The sequence below is a fragment of the Muscardinus avellanarius genome, assembly GCF_963383645.1.
Source record: "Muscardinus avellanarius genome assembly, chromosome: 16".
Lineage (NCBI taxonomy): Eukaryota > Metazoa > Chordata > Mammalia > Rodentia > Gliridae > Muscardinus > Muscardinus avellanarius.
Genome location: NC_137802.1, coordinates 4,358,542 through 4,383,089, shown reverse-complemented (window position 1 = coordinate 4,383,089; position 24,548 = coordinate 4,358,542). Strand labels below are relative to the sequence as shown.

Below are 24,548 nucleotides of genomic sequence, written 5' to 3'. Positions count from 1 at the left end.
CGAAGGTCCGTCCGCTTAGCGGCACCGCGCCCGCCGGGGGCTCCTCTTAAAGGGGCCGCGCTCCCAGGCCACTGGAGGGCGGAGGGAAGGAGCCAGAGAGCCTAGGCGCAGGAATCACGGCGCGGTGACCTTCCAGAATGTGCGGGCAGGGAGTGGGGTAGGAAAGGTAAGTTTCCTGGAAATTCAGGATGCTGGCCGCAGCCCCACTCCTACCCCCACTTTCTCTTCGCGCGAGTGTTGGGCGTTGACCACTAATTTTCAGTGGGTGCAGGTGGACCTCAAGGTCCCTGGAGAGGGCACACCCGCAGCGCCTCTCCCCCTTAGAGTCCCCCAAAACCCACTTTATAAATGAGGCCATCGTCCCGCATCCTAAACCTCACCTCTAAAGCAGAGAATCCTGGCATGGAGGTCGGGGTCCTAAGACATCGCTCCCACGTGGCTGGCTGGCCTTTGGCCACTTCCTGCCGCTCTGGAAGCCTTAGTTACCCCATCTGTACAATATAGTAGTCCACACCTGTACAGTCCCAAGAAAGAAATAGGACCGGGAATTCTCGAGTCTAGGGCTCTGGGTCTGTCCTTTCCTTTGGCCCATTTTCTGGGTTTTGGGTTCTGGGCGACCCGGTAATACCTGAGCGGGTGTGCAGAGATGGGGTCCCGCCTCCCCGTTGGGTGACTGCCTGTTTCCTGAGGCTTATTTTTCCGCTTTCTGTAAAATTGAGTGGTAGGCGTGTGACCGGTTCAACCCGGTAAATATCCTTTGCCATTTTCCCTGTGGGACCGCGGGGATAAGGGATCCATCCCCAGGTGGGGGGTCGAGGCGGGTCCAGGACCCGGAAATGGCCCCCCCAAGAGCGCCTTGGGGTGAAGCCCGGCGAGGTAAGAGTTAAGGCGAGGCTCCGCCCCCTAAGGATTCGGGCGGTCTTTTAGACCCCAGCCTTCAGCCCCGCAGTGAGCGACAGCGCTGCCGACCAATCACCCGCGAGGACGGCTTCGGGCAGGGCTCCCATTGGTTGAACCTATCCTGCTCCTGGAGAAGCCTTCTATCTGGTGGCTACTGTTTGCCTCGCTTAATAGAGAGAGCTTCCCGGAGGAGCCCTGCGCCGTGGGATAGGGGGATGAGGTTCAGAGAGGGTCGGGCACGTCCTCGGGCTGAGTCCAGCCCTGACCCCTCCGTCCTCTCCCCTGTCCAGCCTCACCATGGCCTTCCGCACACATTTGACGTTGCTGCTTTGGAAGAATTTTACGTATCGCAGGAGACAGCCGGTAATGCCCGGGGAGTCCGGGCAGGGTGGGATGGGCGAGTGCCCCCCAGAGCTCCCCAGGATTTCTTGCTCGTTCTCCTCGCAGATCCAGCTCCTGGTCGAGTTGCTCTGGCCCCTCTTCCTCTTCTTCATCTTGGTGGCCGTGCGCCACTCCCACCCCCCACTCGAGCACCACGAATGTGAGCCCCCCAGGACCGGGCACTGCAGTGGGGTGGGGTGGGGGGGAGCCGAGCCACCGAGTCCACGGGGACCACCCCCTCCATGAGGGTCAGCCAGTGCGGGCTGCTGACGGTGGGCCCCCTGGGGCTGGGGGCGCGCAGTCGGTGGTGGTGGTGATGGAGGGGTGACGCGGAGCAGGGACCGGGGCGGCGCTTTCCCTTGCAGGCCATTTCCCCAACAAGCCGCTGCCGTCGGCGGGCACCGTGCCCTGGCTCCAGGGTCTCGTCTGCAACGTGAACAACTCCTGCTTCGAGCACGCCACGCCCGGGGAGAAGCCCGGGTTCCTCAGTAACTTTAACAACTCGCTGTGAGCCGAGGCGGGGGGCGGGGCGAGCCCGGCAGGGGGCGGGGCTCCCGGGAGCGCCCGCCGAAGCCCCGCCTCCTGCCCGCTCTCCATCCCCAGGGTCTCCAGGCTCCTGGCTGACGCCCGCACCGTGCTGGGGGGCCCCAGTACCCACCGGGTGCTGGCTGGCCTGAGGAAGCTGATCCCGGTGTTGAAGGCTGCACGCGGCGCGGGTGAGAAGCCCCGGGCATCCTCTGCGGGGCTGAGCTGCAAAACGGGTACAGGGCAGGGTTTGCCCGATTCTGAGCTGCTTCTCTGCCTCCTTCTGACAGCCTGGGCTCAGCAGAGTGACCAGCCGCAGGCAGGCAGCGCTTCGCTGGCTACCGAGCTTCTGGGCATACTGCTGCGGGGGGTAAGCGGACCCCGCTGGGGCCAGCTGACTCTCTGGGACTTTGCCCTAGGGGGTCTCTGAGTGATGCTACTAGATTCCAGGGTGTGACCTTTCAGCCTCCCTGCTGGTAAAATGGGGGTCGTGGTAGGAGAAACACCTGGAAATGGGTAGGAGGCCTGGCGTCCCGTGCGTGCGGGCTCAGCGGAGGTCACTGGGGTTCTGATCGCCGCCCAGGAACCCCTGGGGACCGCCCTGGACCGAGCCCAGGGATCCGTGCGCAGCTTAGCGGTGGCAGCTAAGGATCTGGCCCGAGAGGTGAGCGGCCCCACCCAGCCTGGTCCCCAGCCAGGGGCAATGAGTAGGCTGCCCGCGTGGGGAGGTGACTGGATCGGTTTTCGGGGGATTTGGACGGAGAGAGAGAGGAGGGGGAGAACGGAGAGAGGCAGAGAGAGGAGGGCGAGAGGAGGGCGCGCAGGTGCTCCTGGCCGGGGCTTGGAGGTGGGACGGTCCCGCGGGAGATCACGAGCGCCCTCTGGTGACCTCGCCTCAGCTCCTGGCGCTGCCCAGCCTGGTGGAGCTCCGGGCTCTGCTGCAGAGATCCGGAGGGACAGGGGGCCCCCTGGAGCTGTTGTCCGAAGCCTTTTGCAGCGCCAAGGGGCCTAGCAGCCCCGGGGGGCTGTCCCTCAACTGGTACGAGGCTGGTGACCTGAAGGAGCTGGTGGGGCAGGAGGCAGCGCCCGTCCTTCCAGACAGCGGCGTGAGTGAGTGCCCGACCTCCGGCCTTCTGCATGGGGAAGTGGGGCGGTGGGTGTGGGGCACGGCCTCACGGTGCCCCCGTCCCAGGCCCTGCCTGCGCCGAGCTGATGGGGTCCCTGGGCGACCACCCGCTCTCCCGGCTGCTCTGGAGGCGCCTGAAGCCACTGGTCCTCGGCAAACTGCTTTTTGCCCCTGACACAAATTTTACTCGGCGGCTCATGGCCCAGGTGAGGGTGGTCTGATGATGGGGCGGGAGGGGGATGGTCTGAGCCCACCCAGCGCCTTCAGTCCAGGTGGGTCAGGGCCAGGCTGCAGGAGCAGGGGAACTGGGTTTTCTTCCTTTTTTCCTTTCTTTTCTTTCTTTGTTTATTTTTTCCGGTACTGGGGATGGAACCCAGGGGCATTCTACCTCCGAGCTACACCCCCCAGCCCTATTTTTTATTCTTTATTTGGAAACAGGGTCTCACTGAGTTGCAGAGGGCCTCACTAAGGAGCTGAGGATGGCCACGAACCTGCGATCCTTCCTGCCTCAGCCTCCCAAGGACTGGGATTACAAGTGTGTGCCACACACCCCGTCCACCCTTCTTCTTCTTCTTCTTCTTCTTCTTTTTTTTAATTGGTGGTACTGGGGTGGAACCCAGAGACTTTCTACCTCCGATCTATACTCCCAGACCTATTTTTTTTTTTTTTTTTGGTGGTACTGGGGTTCCTGGAAGCCCTTCTACCTCCGGGCTACACTCCCAGACCTATTTTTACATTTTTATTTGGAAACAGGGTCTCCTAAGCCAGCGCGCGCGGCTGGCTTCGAACCTGCGCGATCCTCCTGTCTCTGCCTCCCAAGCGCGGGGATTACAAGCGTGCGCCACCACGCCCGGCTATTTTTTTTTTTTTAAATAGGGTCTCACTAAGTTGCTGAGAGCCTCACTCAGTAGCTAAGGCTGGCTTCGAACCTGTGCGATCCTTCTGTCTAATCCTCCCAGATACTGGGATTACAAGCATGCGCCACCACGCCCGGCTCACCCAGACCCTTCTTTCTTTTTACTTTTCCTTGAGTGAAACCTTCAGCAACTTAGGGAGACCATTTCAAACTTAAAAAGAAAGTAGGGCTGGGGGTGAAACTCGGAGATAGAATGCCCCTGGATCCCACCCCCAGTACCATCAAAACAAAACAGGAAAAATATCAATCAGTCAGTAAAGAGTAGAGCCGGGCGCGGCGGTGCACGCCTGTGATCCCGGCTTTGGAGGCTGAGACCGGAGGATCTTGGTTCGTGGACAGCTTCAGCCACTTAGGCCCTTTGCAACTCAGCGAGACAGTTTAAAAATAGAGACTAAAAAATAGGGCTGGGGGTGTAGCTCGGAGGTAGAATGCCCCTGGGTTCCATCCCCAGTACCACAAAAAAGAAATAAAGAAAAGAAAAAAGAAGCCGGGCGTGGTGGCGCACGCTCGTAATCCCCGCGCTTGGGAGGCTGAGACAGGAGGATCGCGCAGGTTCGAAGCCAGCCTCAGCTACTTAGTGAGGCTCTCGGCAACTTAGTGAGACCCTGTTTCCAAATAAAATATAAAATGGGTCTGGGAGTATAGCCCGGTAGAGCCTCTGGGTTCCACCCCCAGTACCACGAAAAAAAAGAAAAAAAGAATAGGAGTTTGCCCGATGTCAGAGACAGCGGCATGCCTCAGCTCAGAGGCCCAGATGGGAGGGAGCCGGAGAAGCCAGGCGAGGCGGGCAGGGGCCCTCGGAGGGCAGGAGGGTTGCGAGTGGGCAGGGATGGGTCCTGCCTTCCTGCAGGTGAACAGGACTTTTGAGGACCTGGCTCTGCTAAGGGACGTCCAGGAGGTCTGGGAGGTGCTGGGACCCCAGCTCTTCAGTTTCATGAATGACACCGCAAATACGGCTCTGCTCCAAGTGAGTGTGGGGTGGACCAGACACAGAGGCAGGAAGCGGAGTCCATGGGGAGAAGGGTCAGTGGGCCCCTGTGGGCAGGGTAAGGGTGCTTGATGAAGACCCCTCCTTACAAGGCCACCCCCCCCCCACCCCCAGAGGCTTCTGCAAGAGCCAGACAAAGGGCGGAGGCAGCCTAGACCCGGAGGCCAGGACTCTGCGGACGCCTTCCAATCCTTTCTGGATCCCAGCATTAGTGGCTACAGCTGGCGGGACGCCCACGCAGATGTGGGGCGCCTGGTGGGCACGCTGGGCCGCGTCATGGAGGTGAGGGTGCTGTCTTAGGGGTTTTCTGTAACAGAGGGGGCCTGGTGTCGTGGTAATCCCCACGCTTGGGAGGCTGAGACAGGAGGATCGCACAGGTTCGAAGCCAGCCTCAGCTACCGAGTGAGGCTCTCAGCAACTTAGTGAGACCCTGTTTCCAAATAAAATATAAAAAGTAGGGCTGGGGGTGTAGATCGGAGGTTGAAAGCCCCTGGGTTCCACCCCCCAGTACCACACACACACAAAAAGAAAGAGCCGGGCGTGGTGGTGGCGCAGGCTTGTAGAGACAGGAGGATCGCACAGGTTCGAAGCCAGCAGAGACACTGTTTCAAACATATAAAATAGGTTTGGGAGTGTAGCCCAGAGGTATAAGGGCTTCCAGGAACCACCAAAAAAAAAAAAAAAAAAAAAAAAAAAAAAAGAGAAAGAAAAAAAGAAAGAAAGAAAGAATAAAAAATAGGGCTGTGGGTGTAGCTTGGAGGTAGAATGCCCCTGGGTTCTATCCCCAGTATCGCAAAATAAATACATAAATACATAAATAAAATAAAAAATAGGGCTGGGGTTTAGCTCAGAGGTAGAATGCCCCTGGGTTCCATCCCCAAAGATAGAAAAGCAGAGTCCAGCTTGGTGATCCCTCAGCGGACCCCTGGGGCTCTGTAGCGGTCGGTCTTAGGGGTCTACCTTCTAGAGGAGCCGGCAGGTGTGAGGGGCGTCCGGCACCCAGCACCCTGGATTCATGCCCCCTACCTAGTGCATGACCCTGGACAAGCTGGAGGCCGCGCCCTCGGAGGAGGCCCTGGTGTCCCGGGCGCTGCAGCTGCTGGCAGAGCGCCGCCTCTGGGCCGGCATTGTCTTCCTGGGGCCTGAGGACCCACTGGACCCCGCAAAGGCCCCAGCCCCAGGTCTGGGGCCTGGCCACGTGAGAATCAAGATCCGCATGGACATTGACGACGTCACGAGGACCAATAAGATCATGGACAGGTGGGCGGGGCCAAGGGCTTGGTGGGTGGGGCTTTCAGTCTACCGAGAAACTCGGTGATGGAACCTGGGCGGTATCAGCAAGAGTCATGATAGGCGGAACCCAGGGATCCTTGGCGGGCGGGGCTTGCGTGAATGGGCGTGGCCACGTGCCAGGTATAAAAAGGGAGCAGGGCTGCAGCCTGGTGCCTAATTGAGCCTTAGGGGCGGAGCTGAGGCTGGATGGGCAGGGTTCTGGGAGTTCCCAGCCCTTGCCCACAGCATGGCGCCCCTCTCACAGGTTTTGGGACCCCGGCCCCGAGGCTGACCCCTGGACGGATCTGCGCTACGTGTGGGGCGGCTTCGTGTACCTGCAGGACCTGCTGGAGCGGGCCGCTGTCCGCGTGCTCAGCGGCGCCGACCCCCGCGCGGGTCTCTACCTGCAGCAGATGCCCTACCCGTGCTACGTGGACGACGTGTGAGCTTCGCACACCTCGCATCCCGGGGCCACTAAGTCCGGGGGGCTTAGGGTGGGGCCTGGGCTGGGTCCAGAACCCAGGAACAACCCCATGCGACACCAGGACGGGGTCCTCCAGGGCCTCGGGGCGCAGGGAGGCTACGGCCTGTGCGGAGAGCTTGGACGCCCGGGCTGGATCAGGGCACACGGCTGGCTGAGCTTTAAAGATGGGGCAAAAGCCGAGCGTGGTGGCGCAGGCTTGTAAGCCCCGCGCTGGGGAGGCTGAGACGGGAGGATCGCACGGGTTCGAAGCCAGCCTCAGCTACTTAGTGAGGCTCTCGGCAGCTCAGTGAAACCCTGTTTCCAAATAAAATAGAAAATAGGTCTGGGAGGATAGTCCGGAGGTAGAAAGACCCTGTGTTCCACCCCCAGTACCACCACCACAAAAAAAAAAAAATGGGCCAAAATTTGTGCCAAACGGGTGCAGGGGGCTGCGCGGGGTGCCGGCCCCACCCTGCTGTCCGCGCCCCAGGTTCCTGCGCGTGCTGAGCCGCTCGCTGCCGCTCTTCCTGACGCTGGCCTGGATCTACTCGGTGGCGCTGACCGTGAAGGCCGTGGTGCGCGAGAAGGAGACGCGGCTGCGGGACACCATGCGCGCCATGGGGCTGGGCCGCGCCGTGCTCTGGCTGGGCTGGCTCCTCGGCTGCCTCGGGCCCTTCCTCCTCAGCGCCGCGCTGCTGGTGCTGGTGCTGAAGGTGGGCGCGCCCGGGCCCCGGGGTGGGGGCGCCAGGGGCGCCAGGGTCCTGAGCTCCGCCGCCCTCCCCAGCTGGGGGACATCCTCCCTTACAGCCACCCGCTCGTGGTCTTCCTGTTCCTGGCGGCCTTCGCCGTGGCCACCGTGGTCCAGTGTTTTCTGGTGAGCATCTTCTTTTCGCGCGCCAACCTGGCGGCCGCCTGCGGGGGCCTCGCCTACTTCTCCTTCTACCTGCCCTACGTGCTGTGCGTGGCCTGGCGGGACCGGCTGCCCGCCGGGGGCCGCGTGGCCGCGGTGAGCATCGGGGCCGGGGCCGGAGGGGGCGCCCCGGGGGCCGGCCGCGCGCTGACCGCCGTCCCCCCGCAGAGCCTGCTGTCGCCCGTGGCCTTCGGCTTCGGCTGCGAGAGCCTGGCGCTGCTGGAGGAGCAGGGCGAGGGCGCGCAGTGGCACAACTGGGGCAGCGGGCCCGCGGCCGACGTCTTCAGCCTGGCGCAGGTCTCCAGCCTCCTGCTCCTGGACGCGGTGGTCTACAGCCTGGCTATCTGGTACCTGGAGGCCGTGTGCCCAGGTGGGCCGTGGGGGCGCGGCCTCACCAGGTCCGGCCCCTGGAAGGGGAGGGGCTCTGGGGCTCCCCCCCTGGGGGCGCCCCTACCTGGGAGGGTGAGAGGGTGGGCTTCCCGGCACTTGCACCCTGGTGGTGGCCCCTTTAAGGGGCGGGGCTTGCGGCAGGCGAGTGGGCGGGGTCTCCTGGCCACCTCCTACCTGGATGTCCTGATTTCCCGCTGTGTGGGCTTCGCTCCCCCAGGCCAGTACGGGATCCCCGAACCATGGGATTTTCCCTTTCGGAGGAGCTACTGGTGTGGGCATGGACCCCCCAAGGACCCCACCCCCGCCGCGGCCCCGGCCTGGCAGGATTCAAAGGGTGAGACTCCGTCACCCGTTCCCTTCCCAGTTTTCTTCCCTCCAGAAGTCCTGGTTGTGCAAAGCCCCCTCCTCAGCCGGCCAAGGTGGCGCAATTTGTGATCCCCGCGCTTGGGAGGCTGAGACAGGAGGATCGCGCAGGTTCGAAGCCAGCCTCAGCTGCTTAGTGAGGCTCTCGGCCACTTAGTGAGACCCTGTTTCCAAATAAAGTATAAAATAGAGGTCTGGAGGTGTAGGCTGGAGGTAGAAAGCCTCTGGGTTCCATCCCCAGTACCGCAAAAAAAAAAAAAAAATCCCTATAAAGGATGCCCCAGCTTCCCCGTGCCCGCACACCCTGCAGCCCCCCGAGGGTCCCCCTTAAGGCTTAGAGACAACGCCCGACAGGTCCTGATTTGACAGGGCATCTCTAAGGAGCCCCCTCCCACATCCTGCCTCTCTGCACAGTACTCATGGAGGACCCCCCGCCGGGCCTGAGTCCCGGAGTCTCAGTCCGGGGCCTGGAGAAGCACTTCCCGGGCTGCCCGCAGCCAGCCCTCCGCGGGCTCAGCTTGGACTTCTACCAGGGCCAGATCACCGCCTTCCTGGGCCACAACGGGGCGGGCAAGACCACCACGCTGTGAGTGGCGGGCCGCTCACGCCTTTCCCTGGCCGAAGCTTCTCCCTGTGCTGCGTGGGGAAGGCTTGGGGTCAGAGGTTCCGCCTGTACGGGGAGGCAGGCCCCTGCCCCGCACTCTGAGCCCACAGCTAAGAGGGGGTCAATATTTTCCCTGCCTCTGTTACTTTTTCTCCCTAATAAAATGGAGACATAACACTCGCCTTTGGGCTAGGTATACAGCAGGTGCCCCATAAGTGCTTGCAGCCCCTTGCTTGGTGCTTCTCTGACACCCCTGCACCCCCCAGGTCCATCCTGAGCGGCCTCTTCCCGCCCAGCGGAGGCTCAGCCTTCATCTTGGGCCACGATGTCCGGTCCAGCATGGAAGCCATCCGGCCCCACCTGGGCATCTGCTCGCAGTACAACGTGTTGTTTGACATGTAGGTCGCGGCGGGCCTGGGGTGTCAAGGCCGGGGGTTGGGGGGGCTGAGCACCCTCTGGGTCCCTGCGCACCAAGGTGGTCATCCTCCGTCACCTCTGGCCACAGGCTGACCGTGGATGAACACGTGTGGTTCTACGGGCGGCTTAAGGGGCTCAGCGCGGCCGCCGTGGGCCCCGAGCAGGAGCGTCTGCTCCAGGACGTGGGCCTCATTCCCAAGCGGCGTGCACAGACACGACACCTCTCCGGTGAGCCTGGACGCCGGGGGACAGGTCTGGGGGAGTCAGGCCCCGAGGTCCGCGTGTGTGGCGCGCGAGTGATGCCGAAATTCCCCGCTCAGGTGGGATGCAGCGGAAACTGTCGGTGGCCATTGCCTTTGTGGGCGGCTCCCGTGTGGTCATCCTGGACGAGCCCACGGCCGGCGTGGACCCCGCCTCCCGCCGTGGCATTTGGGGGCTCCTTCTCAAGTACCGAGAAGGTGAGAGCGGCGGGGTGGCCCAAGTCTCCCCCAGATGCCGCTAGCGGGGTCAGAAGTGGTTTTTTGACAAGGGAGGTGCTGAGATGGGGTTTGGAGGGCTGGGTAGGAGTTGGCCGCGTAAGGTGGAAAATTCCTGGCAGAGCGCACAGCTCGGGCCGAGGCCTGGCGGTGGCCTGATGGCTCGCGCGGCTTGGGTCCCCGCGCGCAGGTCGCACGCTGATCCTCTCCACGCACCACCTGGACGAGGCGGAGCTGCTGGGAGACCGGGTGGCCATGGTGGCCGCCGGCCGCTTGTGCTGCTGTGGGTCACCTCTCTTCCTGCGTCGCCACCTGGGGTCTGGATACTACCTGAGGCTGGCCAAGAGTTCCCCGCCCTTGGCCACGGATGAGAAGGTGAGGCCCTGACCTCTGTGACCTCTGACCCCTTGTCCAGCGGGAAGGCAGGGCCCGCCATCGCCCCTCTGCCCCACAGGGCAGCGCAGAGTCAAAGGACGGTGCGGACACCAGGCTGGAGACGGAACCGGGCAGCTCGGGCAACAGGACAGGTGAAGACCGGCCCGGGAGGCCCCAAGGTGACCCCAGTGGTTTAATCAGGACCTGGCCTGGACCCCGGGCCCCCAGACCCGGGCTGTATCTGAACAGGGTCCCAGCCCGGCCTTTGAGCTCTTCATCCTGGGGCCGGCCCTTCCCCAGGAGACTTGGGGGCGGGCGGGTGGGGTGGGGGAGCCAGGGCTCCCACCTCTTTCAGGGCCTCTGACATAGTTCCCATCTGCCCAAGCACAGCCCAGCTCCTGGCCCTGGTGCAGTCCTGGGTCCCTGGGGCACGGCTGGTGGAGGAACTGCCCCACGAGCTGGCGCTGGCGCTGCCCTACGCGGGTGCCCTGGACGGCAGCTTTGCCAAGCTCTTCGAGGAGCTGGACAGGCAGCTGGGGACCCTGCAGATCAGCGGCTACGGGATCTCAGACACCAGCCTCGAGGAGGTGCGGGCGGCCCGTGGGGCCCGGGAGGGATTCCCAGAGGAGGTAGGGTTTTGAAGGATGAATAGGAGTTTGCTTATTGACAGGCAGGGGGCATCAGCGGAAGGAGAGCTGGAGGCTCAGAAGTCCCACGAGGAGGCCTGGGGGACCCAGAGTGTTTGAGGGGTTCCCTTCAGGGAGGCCTCGCCTCTGAGCCGTCTTGCCTTATCTCCCCAGATCTTCCTGAAGGTGGTAGAGGAATATGCCGGGGACACATGCGTGGAGGGTGCGGCCACAACTTCCTGACCCTTGACCCCCGAACCCCTGACCTGACCTTGGCCCCAGACTGAACACTAACCCTGGTCCCTGCTTCCCACCGGCCCTGCAGATGGCGGCCACAGGCATCACCCTGGTAAACGCTTCCCTGGCCCTGAAGCGGCGACCACGTGGGCCAGGATACTGCCAGAAGAGTCAGCCCAGGAGAATGGGGAGCTGGGTGAGTCCCGCCCCCTCCCGGTCACCACCCCCAGCTCGTGGGCCCCGCCACCTGGCCAGCGCTGACCTGCCCATCCCGCACAGCGGAGCCAGCCCTGGAGACCCAGGCCCTGCAGGGCTCCGGGCCAGACGCCTCCACCATCGCCGGCCGGGTCAAGGGCTGGGCGCTGAGCTGGCAGCACCTCCGGGCCCTGCTTCTCAAGCGGTTTCTGCTCGCCCGCCGCAGCCGCCGCGGTCTGTTCGCCCAGGTGAGGGTGGCCAGCAAGCAGTGGGGTTCCCCCGGGGGTGGGGGGAAATCTTCCTGCACCCCCCGGGGCTCAACACCCTGTGTGTATATGTATGTATGTATATATGTGTGTGTGTGTGTATATATATATTTTTTTCTTTTTTTTTTTTTGGTACTGGGGGTGGAACCCAGGGGCTTTTCTACCTCCCAGATTTATTTGTTTGAGGGGGGTTCTGGGGATGGAACCCAGGGGCATCTGACCTCCAAGCTACACCCCCCACCTTATTTTTATTCTTTATTTTGAGACAGGGTCTCACTAAGTTTTGGAGGGCCTCACTAAGTAGCTGAGGCTGGCTTTGAACCTGCGCGATCCTCCTGTCTCTGCCTCCCAAGCGCGGGGATGACAAGCGTGCGCCACCACGCCCGGCTCATTCTGTGCATATTTGGGGGGCACGGGGAGCCACGCGGTGCAGGGTCTAAGAGCGCAGGTGGGGAGGGGCGCAGCGGCGGCTGACGGCCGGGCGGCTTCTCCAGGTAGTGCTGCCCGCCCTGTTTGTGGGCCTGGGCCTGGTGTTCAGCCTCGTGGTACCCCCTTTTGGGCCATACCCAGCTCTGAAGCTCAGCCCTGCTTTGTACGGCGAGCACATGTCCTTCTTCAGGTGGGTGCCGAGCAGAGGGGGCTGGTGGGCGGGGGGCTAGGGCCCCAGCCGGGGCACAGCCCTGACCCCGTGTCCGCCCCACACAGCGAGGACGCTCCGGAGCACCCCGGCAATGCCCGGCTGCTTGAGGCGCTGCTGGGGGTGGCGGGGCTGGAGGAGCCCATCCTGCAGAATGGCTCCCACAGGTGAGGAGCCCTCCCCGGGCCCGGGGAGCATCCCGCAGGCCGGCCTGGGAGTGGGGAGCCCGGGAGCCCAGCTCTGCCCCCATCCCACAGCACGCCGCCGTGTCCCGCCTGTTACTTCTCCCTGGTTGAGGCCACCAAGGACATCGCAGGGGCCTCGGCCAGCGGCAACTGGACCCCAGACTCGCCGACCCCCGTCTGTCCGTGTAGCCGGCATGGCACCCGCCGCCTGCTGCCCGATTGTCCGCCGGCGGCCGCGGGTCCCCCGCCACCCCAGGCAGTGACCAGCTCCGGGGAGGTGATTCAGAACCTGACGGGCAGAAACCTGTCCGACTTCCTGGTCAAGACCTACCCGAGCCTGGTGCACAAGGGGTGAGCCGCCGCCCCGAGACTCGGTTTACCCCCCGCGGGGAGGGTCCTCGGGCAGGGCGGGGTCTATTCAGAGTGGACGGACGTGCAGCCGGGGTTCCGATGCCATCTTTCTCTTTTCCGTCCTTGTCCCCCACAGCCTGAAGACGAAGAAATGGGTGAACGAGGTCAGGTGAGAAGGAACCTGCCTCGGACCCCCATCCTCTGCCCTGCTGGACCACCTCGCCCCCCCAGCACTCGGCTGTCTCCTTCCTGCCCCCCAGGTATGGGGGCTTCTCGCTGGGGGGCCGAGACCCAGGCTTGCCCTCGGGGCAGGAGGTGAGCCGCTCTGTGGAGGAACTGCGGGCCCTGATGAGCCCCCAGCCTGGCGAGGCCCTTGACCGCCTGCTGAACAACCTCACCGTGTGGGCTCACAGCCTGGATGCTCAGAACAGCCTCAAGGTAGGCAACGGGCTTGGGGGGGGGGGCGTTCGGCAGGAGACCCCCCCCCATCACCCTGACGCTGTGGCCTTGACGCCACCAGATCTGGTTCAACAACAAGGGCTGGCACGCCATGGTGGCCTTTGTCAACCGAGCCAACAACGCACTCCTACGCGCCCGCCTTCCACTGAACCCCACCAGCCGTGCCCACAGCATCACCACCTTCAACCACCCACTGAACCTGACCAAGGAGCAGCTGTCGGAGGCCACACTGTGCGTCTCTGCCCCAGCCTCCCTCCTCTGCCCCCCGGGGTTTTGTGTGTGTGTGCGTGCGTGCGTGCGTGCGTGTGTGTGTGTTAGGGAAGTGGATATGAACTACCCCCACCCCTGCATACTCTTTTGTGTGTATGTGTGTGGTACTGGGGGGTGGAACCCAGGGGCTTTCTACCTCGGGGCTATACCCCCAGCCCTATTTTTTATACTTTATTTGGAAACAGGGTCTCAATAAGTTGCTGAGAGCCTCACTAAGTAGCTGAGGCTGGCTTCGAACCTGTGCTATTTTCCTGTCTCAGCCTCCCAAGCACTGGGATTACAAGCGTGCGCCACCACGCCCAGTACGATTTCTTATTTTTTATTTTGAAACGATGTGGTGCCGCACGCTTCTAATCCCAGCGTTCAGGAGGCTGAGACCGGAGGATCACGGTTCGCGGACAGCCTCAGCTACTTAGTGAGGCCCTCCGCAACTTAGTGAGACCCTGTTTCAAAATAAAGAATAAAAAGCATGCAGGGGGATGTAGCTCAGAGGTTGAATGCCCCTGGGTTCCATCCCCAGACCCACCAAAAAGAAAGAAAAAGAAAAAAGAAACAGGGTTTCATTAAGTTGCAAAGGCCTCACTAAGTAGCTGAGGCTGGCTGCGAACTCAGATCCTCCTGTCTCAGCCTCCCAAATGCTGGGATTACAAGCTACGCCTGTCTTCTATCCTAGCAGAGACCTGGGCACATTCGCTCTGCCCTCCTTCCCCAGTGTCCCATGATCCCTTCCCCACCCAGAACCCACTGAGCCCCTCTGTCCAGGATGCCTACCCGGCTCCGCTCTGATTGGCCCTCCGGCCTGAGTGCCTACTTAGCTCTGCTCTGATTGGCCCTCCGTCCCAGATGCCTACTTGGCTCTGCTCTGATTGGCCCTCCGGCCTGAGTGCCTACTTGGCTCTGCTCTGATTGGCCCTCTGTCCTGGGTGCCTACCTGGCTCTGCTCTGATTGGCCCCCTGTCCTGGATGCCTACTCGGCTCCGCTCTGATTGGCCCTCCATCCCAGATGCCTACTTGGCTCTGCTCTGATTGGCCCTTTGTCCCGGCTGCCTACTGGACTCCTCTCTGATTGGCCCCCCGTCCTGGATGCCTACTCGTCTCTGCTCTGATTGGCCCTCCCGCCCGACCCGCAGGATGGCGTCCTCGGTGGACGTGCTGGTGTCCATCTGCGTCGTGTTCGCCATGTCCTTCATCCCGGCCAGCTTCATCCTCGTCCTGATTGAGGAGCGGGTCACTCGTGCCAAGCACCTGCAGCTGGTCGGGGGCCTGCCCCCCGCGCTCTACTGGCTTGGCAACTTTCTCTGGGACATGGTAAGCTGCGAGGGCGGGAGCACAGGGGCTCGGCCCCCCACCCCGGCCGGAGGGCGACCTGGGGCCCAGGCCTGAGGCGGCGCCGTCTCCGACGCAGTGTAACTACCTGGTGGCCGTCTGCATCGTGGTCCTCATCTTCCTGGCCTTCCAGCAGAAGGCCTACGTGGCCCCTGCGAACCTGCCCGCGCTCCTCCTGCTGCTGCTCCTGTACGGGTGAGTCCCTCGGGCTGTGCCCCCCACCCCAGCCCTCCCTGCGCTGGAGGGAGACAGGCTCGCGCGCGCTCTCTCTTTTATTCAGTACTGGGGATGGAACCCAGGGGCATTCTACCTCCGAGCGACGCCCCCGGCCCTAATTTTTATTCTTTCTTTTGAAGCAGGGTCTCACTGAGTTGCAGAGGGCCTCACTCAGTAGGTGAGGCTGGCCGCGAACCGTGATCCTCCTGTCTCAGCCTCCTCAATGCTGGGATGACGAGCCGTGCGCCACCGCGCCTGTTTTTGAAACAGGTCTTGCTAAATTGCTGAGCAAAGCCTGGAACCTGCAATCTTCCTCTCTGCACGTCCCCGACACTGGGATTATAGACAGGCAGCTCCAGACCTGGCTCAGAAGTGGCCTTAAGAGTTCATCTCATGGCCGGCTTTGGGGAATCCTGGCAACTCGGGAGGCGGAGGCAGGGAGATCGCAAGTTGAAGGCCAGTCTGGGCCAGTTAGAGAGACCCTGTCTCAAAAAAAAAAAAAAAAAATAAATAAATAAATAAATAAATAAATAAATAAAAAGGAGCCAGGCAGCCGGACGTGGTGGCGCACGCTTATAATCCCAGTACTTGGGAGGCTGAGACAGGAGGATTATGCAGGTTCGAAGCCAGCCTCAGCTACTTAGTGAAGCTCTCAGCAACTTAGAGAGACCCTGTCTCCAAATAAAGTATCCAACAGGTCTGGGAGTATAGTCTGGAGGTAGAAAAGCCCCTGGGTTCCACCACCAGTACCACACGCACGCACACACACACACACACACACAAAAAGCTAGACGTGGTGGCGCACACTTGTAATCCCAGCATTTGGGAGGCTGAGACAGGAGGATTGCAATTCATGGACAGCCCCAGCTACTTAGGCCCTTTGCAACTCAGTGAGACACTGTTTCAAAATAATGAATAGGGTTGGAGTATAGCTTGGAGGTACAATGTCTCTTGTTTGTATTCCTAGTACCACAAAAAAAAAAAAAAAAGAAAATTGAAATAAAAAGGAGCCGGGCATGGTAGTGCACGCTTATAATCCCAGCCCTTGCGAGGCTGAACCAGGAAGATCGGGGTTCGCAGCCAGCCTCAGCTTCTTAGTAAGGGCCTCTTCAATTTAGTGAGACCCCGTTTCAAAATAAAGAATAAAAAATAGGGCTGGAGGTATAGCTTGGAGGTAGAATGCCCCTGGGTTCCATCCCCAGTACCACGCTCACACACACACACACACACACACACACACACAGGTGCGTGATAGTGCATGCTTGTAATCCCAGCGTTTGGGAGGCTGAGACAGGAGGATCACGATTTGTGGACAGCCTCAGCTACTTAGTGAGGCCCTCTGCAACTCAGTGAGACCCGGTTTCAAAATAAAAAGAATAGCCGGGCGTGGTGGCGCCTACTTGTAATCCCTGCGCTTGGGAGGCTGAGACAGGAGGATTGCGCAGGTTTGAGGCCAGCCTCAGCTACTGAGTGAGGCTCTCAGCAACTTAGTGAGACCCTGTTTCCAAATAAAGTATAAAAAATAGGGCTGGGGGTATAGCCCGGAGGTAGAAAGCCCCTGGGGTCCACCCCCAGTACCACAAAAATAAATAAATAAATAAATAAATAAATAAATAAATAATAGGTGTCTGGGAGTATAGCCCGGAGGTAGAAGGGTTTCCAGAAACCCCAGTACCACCAAAAATAAAAAATAAAAATAATAATAATAAATAAAATAAAAAGAATAAAAATAGGGCAGGGAGTGTAGCTCGGAGGTAGAATGCCCCTGGGTTCCATCCTCAGTACCAGAAAAAAAAAAAAAAAATAGGGCTGGGGATGCCTCTGGCTTCAACCCCAGGACAGACAAATAAAAAGACCTGGGAATATAGCTCTGTGCCACGGCTCCCCTGGGTTCAGTTCCCTGTAAAAGACACGCGCACACCCGGCTAGTCCTGATTCCCAGGAATGGCGCCCGCGGTGCAGAGGGCGGGGAGGGAGGCCCGTGCCCTGGGCCCGCGCTGACGCCTGCTGGCCCGCAGCTGGTCCATCACGCCGCTCATGTACCCGGCCTCCTTCTTCTTCTCCGTGCCCAGCACGGCCTACGTGGTGCTCACCTGCGTCAACCTCTTCGTCGGCATCAACGGTAGCATGGCCACCTTTGTACTAGAGCTCTTCTCCGACCAGGTGGGGCTCTGGGACGCCCCGGGCACGGGGGAAGGGGTGCGGCGATGCAAGGCCGGCCTCAGCCCCTGCCTCCCCCGCCCCCCACGCAGAAGCTGCAGGAGGTGAGCCGGATCTTGAAGCGGGTCTTCCTGATCTTCCCCCACTTCTGCCTGGGCCGAGGGCTCATCGACATGGTGCGGAACCAGGCCATGGCGGACGTCTTCGAGCGCTTGGGTGAGGACGACGTGGCGGGTTGGGCTGTGGACCCCTTGGCAGTAACACCCGAGACTTCAGTTATACAGACAGGGAGGAGAGCCAGGGGTCTTAGGGGGCCCCAAGGTTGGGCCCGGTTAGTCGTGCAGGAAATCGGGGCATAAGCATATCCGATATGGGTCACATCACGAGAGGCGTGAGGCGCACGCTTCTAGTCCCCGCGCTTGGGAGGCTGAGACAGGAGGATCGCACGGGTTCGAAGCCAGCCTCAGCTACTTCGTGAGGCTCTCAGCAACTTAGTGAGACCCTGTTTCCAAATAAAATATAAAATAGGTCTGGGAGTGTAGCCCGGAGGTAGAAAGCCCCTGGGTTCCACCCCCAGTACCACCCCCCAACAAACAAACAAAAACAAAAACAAAATAAAGAGGCTGAAAATTAGGGCTGGGGGTGTAACTCAGAGGTAGAATGCCCCTGGGTTCCATTCCTAGTACTGAAAAAAAAAAAAAAAGGGCTGGTGGTTTAGCTCAGAGGTAGAATGCACTTGGGTTCAATCTCCAGTAAACACACACACACACACACACACACACACACACACACACACACACACACACCCAGAGTGAAGCCAGGGCATGGTGGTGTAATCCCAGCATTCGGGAGGCTGAGACAGGAGGATCACGGCTCCCAGCCAGCCTCAGCCACTTAGTGAGGCCCTTTGCAGCTCGGTGAGCCCCTGCTTCCAAATAAAGAATAAAAAACAGGGTTAGGGGTGTAGCTCGGAGGTAGAATGCCCCTGGTTCTATCCCAGTACCACCCGGAAAAAAAAAAAAAAGAATAAAAAATAGGGCTGGGGGTTTAGCTCGGAGGTCGAATGCTCTCGGGTTCTAACCCCAGAAACACACACACACACACACACACACACACACACACACACACACACGAATCCAGGCTGACCTGGACGGAGAGAATCCCAGACCCCAAGTGCCCCAAAGACACAGCCCCTCCTTCCCATCCCCGCAGGCGACAGGCAGTTCCAGTCTCCGCTGCGCTGGGAGGTGGTCGGCAAGAACCTCTTGGCCATGGCGGTGCAGGGGCCTCTCTTCCTCCTGGTCACACTCCTGCTGCAGTACCGCAATCGCCTGCTTCCACAGTCAGCGAGGGCCGGGGTGGGGTGAGGGTGAGGGGCGGCAGGGTCCGGGGACCTGCCCGCTGCCAGAGGCCCGCCCTCGTCTCTGTCCTCAGACCCAGGCCGAGGCTGCTGCCGCCCCTGGGGGAGGAGGACGAGGACGTGGCCCGGGAGCGGGAGCGGGTGACCCAAGGGGCCACCGAGGGCGACGTGCTGGTGCTCAGAGACTTGACCAAGGTAGGTGTGGCTGGAGGGGGTGCTGGGTGCGCCCCCCACCCCCGGCCCACGCACCGCCTTCCTCAGGGACCCGCCTTTCCCCCCAGGTGTACCGAGGGCAGAAGATGCCAGCTGTGGATCGCCTGTGCCTGGGGATTCCTCCTGGCGAGGTGAGTCCCCGGCGGAGGACCCGCCACCGCCTCCTGAGCACCTTCTGTGAGCCTGCTGCCGGTTACTGAGCCACTGCTGCGTACTCTACCACCTTTTATTGAGCACCTACTAGGTGCCGGTATTGGAGCTTTTTTGGAGCGGTACTGGAGATGGAACCCAGGGGCATTCTACCTCCGAGCTCCACCCCCAGCCCGGTTTTTTTATTCTTTATATGGAAACCGGGTCTCACTGAGTTGCAAAGGGCCTCACTAAGTAGCTGAGGCTGGCCGCATCTCAGCGGAGGGCGGAGGATCACAAGTTCGCAGCCAGCCTCAGCAACTTAGGCTATAGCAACTTAGACCCTATTTCAGAATAAAATAGGGCTGGAGGTGTAGCTTTGAGGTAGAATGCCCCTGGGTTCCATTCCCAGTACCCCTACACACACACACACACGCACACGCACAGGCACACACACGCACACACACGACAGCTAAATCTCCCCCTAACATCTGTCCCTGGGCCCCATACCCAGTGAGAGCGAGGGTGCTGGGTGGACCAGGCCCGCGGCCTCCCTGACGCCACCTGTGTGGTCCCTGCAGTGTTTTGGGCTGCTGGGCGTCAACGGGGCAGGGAAGACGTCCACGTTTCGCATGGTGACCGGGGACACGCTGCCCAGCGGAGGCGAGGCCATGTTGGCCGGCCACAGGTAAGGCGGCGTCCAGGGGGGGCCGGTGGACTGAAGCCCTTGCATGGCCAGCGATTGGCCAGTTCTCTGAGCCTCTTGACCCCCGTCTCCCAGCGTAGCCCAGGAGCCGGCCGCCGCCCACCGCCAAATGGGCTACTGCCCGCAATCGGACGCCATCTTCGACCTGCTGACCGGCCGCGAGCACCTGGAGCTGTTCGCGCGCCTGCGAGGAGTCCCGGAAACCTGCGTTGCCCAGGTGATGCCCCGCCCACCTCCCCATGGTCCCGCCCACATCTAATGAGGTTCTGCCCTGTCCTACAGTGACCCCGCCCATATCCACCATCGCCCCGCCCTGACCTGTGGCTCCACTCACACCCACCACAGCCCTGCACAGACCCACTGTGGCTCCGCCCACATCCATCTTAGCCTTGCAGACCCACTGTGGCTCCGCCCAGGCCCCTGTGGCTCTGCCCACATCCATCATAGCCCTGCGTAGACCCACTGTGGCTCCGCCCACATCCATCATAGCCCGGCCCATACCCGCTGTGGCTCCACCCAGGCCCCTTTGGCTCCGCCCACACCCATCATGGCCCCGCCCTGACCTGTGGCTCCGCCCACACCCACCATAGCCCTGCACAGACCCACTGTGGCTCCGCCCACATCCATCATAGCCCTGCAAGACCCACTGTGGCTCCGCCCACACCCACCATAGCCCTGCACAGACCCACTGTGGCTCCGCCCACATCCATCATAGCCTTGCAGACCCACTGTGGCTCCGCCCAGGCCCCTGTGGCTCCGCCCACATCCATCATAGCCCGGCCCATACCCGCTGTGGCTCCACCCAGGCCCCTGTGGCTCCGCCCACACCCATCATGGCCCCGCCCTGACCTGTGGCTCCGCCCACACCCACCATAGCCCTGCACAGACCCACTGTGGCTCCGCCAACATCCATCATAGCCCTGCAAGACCCACTGTGGCTCCACCCACACCCACCATGGTCCTGCCCTGACCTGTGGCTCCGCCCACACCCACCTTAGCCCTGCACAGACCCACTGTGGCTCCGCCCACATCCATCTTAGCCCTGCACAGACCCACTGTGGCTCCGCCCACATCCATCTTAGCCCTGCACAGACCCACTGTGGCTCCGCCCACACCCACCATAGCCCTGCAAGACCCACTGTGGCTCCACCCACACCCACCATGGTCCTGCACAGACCCACTGTGGCTCCGCCCAGGTCCCTGTGGCCCCACCCACAGTCATCATAGCCCTGCCCATACCCGCTGTGGCTCCGCCCAGGCCCCTGTGGCCCCGCCCACACTCGTAGCCCTGCCCATACCCGCTGTGGCTCCGCCCAGGCCCCTGTGGCCCCGCCCACACTCAGCCCTGCCCATACCCGCTGTGGCTCCGCCCAGGCCCCTGTGGCCCCGCCCACACTCAGCCCTGCCCATACCCGCTGTGGCTCCGCCCAGGCCCCTGTGGCCCCGCCCACACTCAGCCCTGCCCATACCCGCTGTGGCTCCGCCCAGGCCCCTGTGGCCCCGCCCACACCCAGCCCTGCCCATACCCGCTGTGGCTCCACCCAGGCCCCTGTGGCTCCGCCCCCGCCCATGGCCCCGCCCCCACGGTGGCTCCGCCCCACAGGTGGCCGCCTCAGGCCTGGGGCGCCTGGGGCTCCGCCTTTATGCAGACAGGCCCGCGGGCACCTACAGCGGAGGTAACAAGCGGAAGCTGGCGACCGCCCTGGCGCTGGTGGGGGACCCCGCCGTGGTCTTCCTGGTGCGTGGGGCGAGGTGGGGGCTGGGCGGGGTCCAGGCGCCGAGGCGGACCGGCTCAGAGGGTCTCTGGCCTCGCCAGGACGAGCCCACCACCGGCATGGACCCCGGCGCGCGGCGCTTCCTCTGGAACAGCCTCCTGGCCGTGGTGCGGCAGGGCCGCTCGGTGGTGCTGACCTCTCACAGGTGCGCGGCCGGGGTGCAGGTGGCCAGGCCCTGCCGAGGGGAGGCGCAGGGCGGGCGGGCCGGAGCTCGGCCGGGGCTGGGGAGGGCCTGAGCCCGCGCGTCCTGCTGCCGCCCAGGGAACAGAGCGGCCAGGGCCGGGGAAGGGCGGTCCGGGCCGAGGGGAGGCCTCACGGCCGGCTGCCCGCAGCCTGGAGGAGTGCGAAGCGCTCTGCACGCGCCTGGCCATCTTGGTGAACGGGCGGTTCCGCTGCCTGGGCAGCGCGCAGCATCTCAAGGGCAGGTGAGCCGGGAGGCGCGGGGCAGGGTGGGCAGGACCCGGCGGGCTGAGCGCGGGGGAGTGGGCAGGGCCAGGGAGACCCCCACCCCGAGCTGAGCCAGGGGTGGGGCTTTGGCTGAGAGCGGCGAGGACTGAGGGCCGCGGGAGAGGGGTGCGCGAGGGAGGGGTTTGCTGGGCGGGGACACTGGACCCCCAGAGAGAGACATGACCGAATTGTGGTTGGTTTAGAAACAGCATCGTGTGTGTACGGAAGTGAGGTCGAGATAAGGTGGGCCTGGGGGCGGGTTAGGGGTGGGGCGACGGGGCGTGGCCTGTGGGTGGGTGGGCGGGGCTGAACCTTGTAGGGGGCAGCGAGGGCCTGAGTAGTGCCGGGAGGGTGGCTGACGCTAGAATAAGGCTGAGGATCCGCGGTGGTGGCGCACGCTTGTAACCCCAGCATCTGGGAGGCTGGGAGCAGAGGATCACGGTTCAAGGTGAGACCCGATTTCAAAATAGAGAATAAAAAGTAAGGCTGGGGGTGTAGTTTGGAGGTAGGATGCCCCTTGGGCTCCATCCTCAGTACCACAAAAAAAAAAAAAAAAAAAAAAAGAGAGAGAGAGAGAAAAGAAGAGAAAAAGAAAGGAAGGAAGACGTCTGAGCAGGGAGCAGAGTCACCTGTAATGGCCGAGCCAGAGAGGAGAGGATATGGGTGTCGGCTGGGATAGGGATGGGGTCACCGGTTCCCTAGATGTGGGCCAGGGGACTTGAACAGCCCTTGGGCCAAGGTAGACAGGGTCAAGTGGCTAATAGCAGTCGGATTGGGCGGGGCCTACGAGTGGGCGTGGCTAGCGAGGGTGAGTGTGGGCGGGGCGAGGAGCGAGGTGGGGGTCACTGCTGGAGGGGAGCGGTGGGCGGGGCCGTGGGCGTGTCCTGCAGCCTTGGCCCCGCCCATCGCAGATTCGGGGCTGGCCACACGCTCACGCTGAGAGTGTCCGACCGGCGGGAGCGAGCCTTGGCCTTCGTGGGGGCCGCGTTCCCGGGCGCCGAGCTGCGGGAGGCACACGGGGGCCGCCTGCGCCTCCAGCTGCCCCCGGGAGGCCGCTGCACCCTGGCTCGCGTGTTTGGAGAGCTGGCAGCCCACGGCCCCGAGCACGGCGTGGAGGATTTCTCCGTGAGCCAGACCACGCTGGAGGAGGTGACCACAGCGCCCCGCCGGGGCTGCGGGGGGGCTGCGGCCAGGCCCCCGAGGCTGACAAGACCCCCTTATGTGTCCCCTCCGGCTACCCACCCGCCAGGTCTTCCTGTACTTCTCCAAGGACCAGGGGAACGAGGGGGACCAGCAGAAGGAGGCGGGATCGCGGGCGGACCCCGCAGCAGGCCCTGAGCACCCTACACGCCAGGCCTCGGATGACCCCAGCATGGCGGAGACCGTGCTCTGAGCCCCCGCCCTGGGGTCGGCGGGAGGTCTCGAGAGCCCAAAAGCAAGGTTCAGGGGCCTCGGCCCCCAGAGCGTCCACTGCACGGGAGGAAATAAAGAGGAGGCTGGGGAGATGTCGTGGCGAGCCCTCGTCCATGCGGCCGGCCACGCGCGCCGCACACGGGTCTGGGAAGCTGCGCAGAGGGGCACATGTGAGCGTCTACACCTCCGGAACGCAGGGCTTTTTTTTTTTTTTTTTTTTCTGCTGGTTTTTTGAGGATGGAACCCAGGGGGCATTCTACCTCCGAGCCACACCCCCTGCCCCAATTTTTTATTCTTTATTTGGAAACAGGGGCTCACTGAGTTGCAGAGGGCCTCACTAAGTAGCTGAGGCTGTCCGCGAACCGCGATCCTCCGGTCTCAGCCTCCCCAGTGCTGGGATGGCGAGCCTGCGCCACCGCGCCCGGCTCGCAGAGGCCCTGCGAGTCCAGGTCTACCCGAGGCGCAGAGGCGGAGTTTGCGCTGGCTACCCGCCGGGGTCTGAGCTTTGCACCAAGTGAGCTCTCCTGGAAGTCAGTCCCGCCGCCTGGTGATGGTGCACTCCATCTCCGAATAAGGGCCAGCGTGCCTGCCACAGCCCTGTAACCTAGAGCCTGCAGGCGGCCATCGAAGTCACCCAGGCTGGGCAGGGTGCGCAGCTTCTGAAAGGGGAAGCGACTGGAGGGGGCGGGACCCGAGATGGCGCCCATTCTGCGGAGGACTCGCCCTTGAGGGCCAGGATCAGCTGGGGAAGGGTGTCGAGGCTGCTGCGCTGAGATCCCGGCCTGCTGGATCTGCAGGCCCCTCAAGCCACCCAGTGGGCCCCGCCACTCCCCAGGAAGAAACGCAGCCATCTGAGAACCCCTTCCCTCTCCAAAGAGAACTGGGTGAGTGGAGGTGCGGGCCATGGGGCGTGCCCCCTCCGCCATGCTCAGGTCCAGCGGCAGCACCGTACTGGGCCCGCTGCCTCACCCGGAGTCCGCACCCCAGGCTGCCAAACTCGGGGTCCCGAGCTCCTGGGGTCCCCCTGAGACTGGCCAGGGCAGGAGGAAACCCAGAAATACCAAGAGGTTAAGAAATACAAGCATTCTTGAGAAGAGGAGAAGGGAACACGATGCTGTTAATGGAACAAATATAACCTCTGGAATCCAAATCCGGAGCCATGACATTAAAACCAAGCCCTGTGGGTGGGGGCACACCTGTGGGCGGCCTGTGATCCTAGTACTTGGGAAGCCGAGGCAGGAAGTTTAAGGACTATCTCAGCAATAGAGTAAGACTCGGAGCAACCTCCAGAGACTGGTGATTTTTTTTTTTCAGTATTGGGGATGCCCAATTTTTTATTCTTTATTTGGAAACGGTCTCACTGAGTTGCAAAGGGCCTAAGTAGCTGAGACTGGCCGAAAGCCTGCCATCCCCCCGTCTCAGACTGCAGGTACTGGGATTGCAAGTGTGGACAACCAAACTCTTCCACTTT

The 24,548-nt window shown here is 62.2% G+C and overlaps 1 protein-coding gene across 1 annotated transcript; it reads left to right on the top strand.

Annotated features, from left to right (window-relative positions):
* Window positions 1-1,197: 1,197 nt before the first annotated feature.
* Window positions 1,198-23,057, top strand: ABCA7 (ATP binding cassette subfamily A member 7; the record flags this gene model as incomplete). Its single annotated transcript, XM_080713920.1, is given in 46 exon segments — window positions 1,198-1,263; window positions 1,348-1,441; window positions 1,647-1,788; window positions 1,885-1,997; window positions 2,097-2,176; window positions 2,390-2,513; window positions 2,674-2,916; window positions 2,999-3,138; window positions 4,699-4,815; window positions 4,951-5,118; window positions 5,867-6,096; window positions 6,374-6,550; window positions 7,062-7,284; window positions 7,356-7,577; window positions 7,650-7,851; window positions 8,089-8,205; window positions 8,649-8,820; window positions 9,105-9,236; window positions 9,344-9,483; window positions 9,576-9,713; window positions 9,922-10,106; window positions 10,335-10,437; window positions 10,440-10,693; window positions 10,907-10,955; window positions 11,058-11,165; window positions 11,249-11,412; window positions 11,925-12,049; window positions 12,136-12,234; window positions 12,325-12,603; window positions 12,740-12,772; window positions 12,864-13,041; window positions 13,124-13,293; window positions 14,463-14,640; window positions 14,738-14,853; window positions 16,893-17,037; window positions 17,127-17,250; window positions 18,247-18,376; window positions 18,469-18,589; window positions 18,676-18,738; window positions 19,318-19,424; window positions 19,518-19,659; window positions 21,046-21,180; window positions 21,259-21,362; window positions 21,550-21,642; window positions 22,576-22,813; window positions 22,914-23,057. Coding segments are annotated over 46 exon segments (6,627 nt in total).
* Between the last annotated feature and the right edge of the window lie 1,491 nt (window positions 23,058-24,548).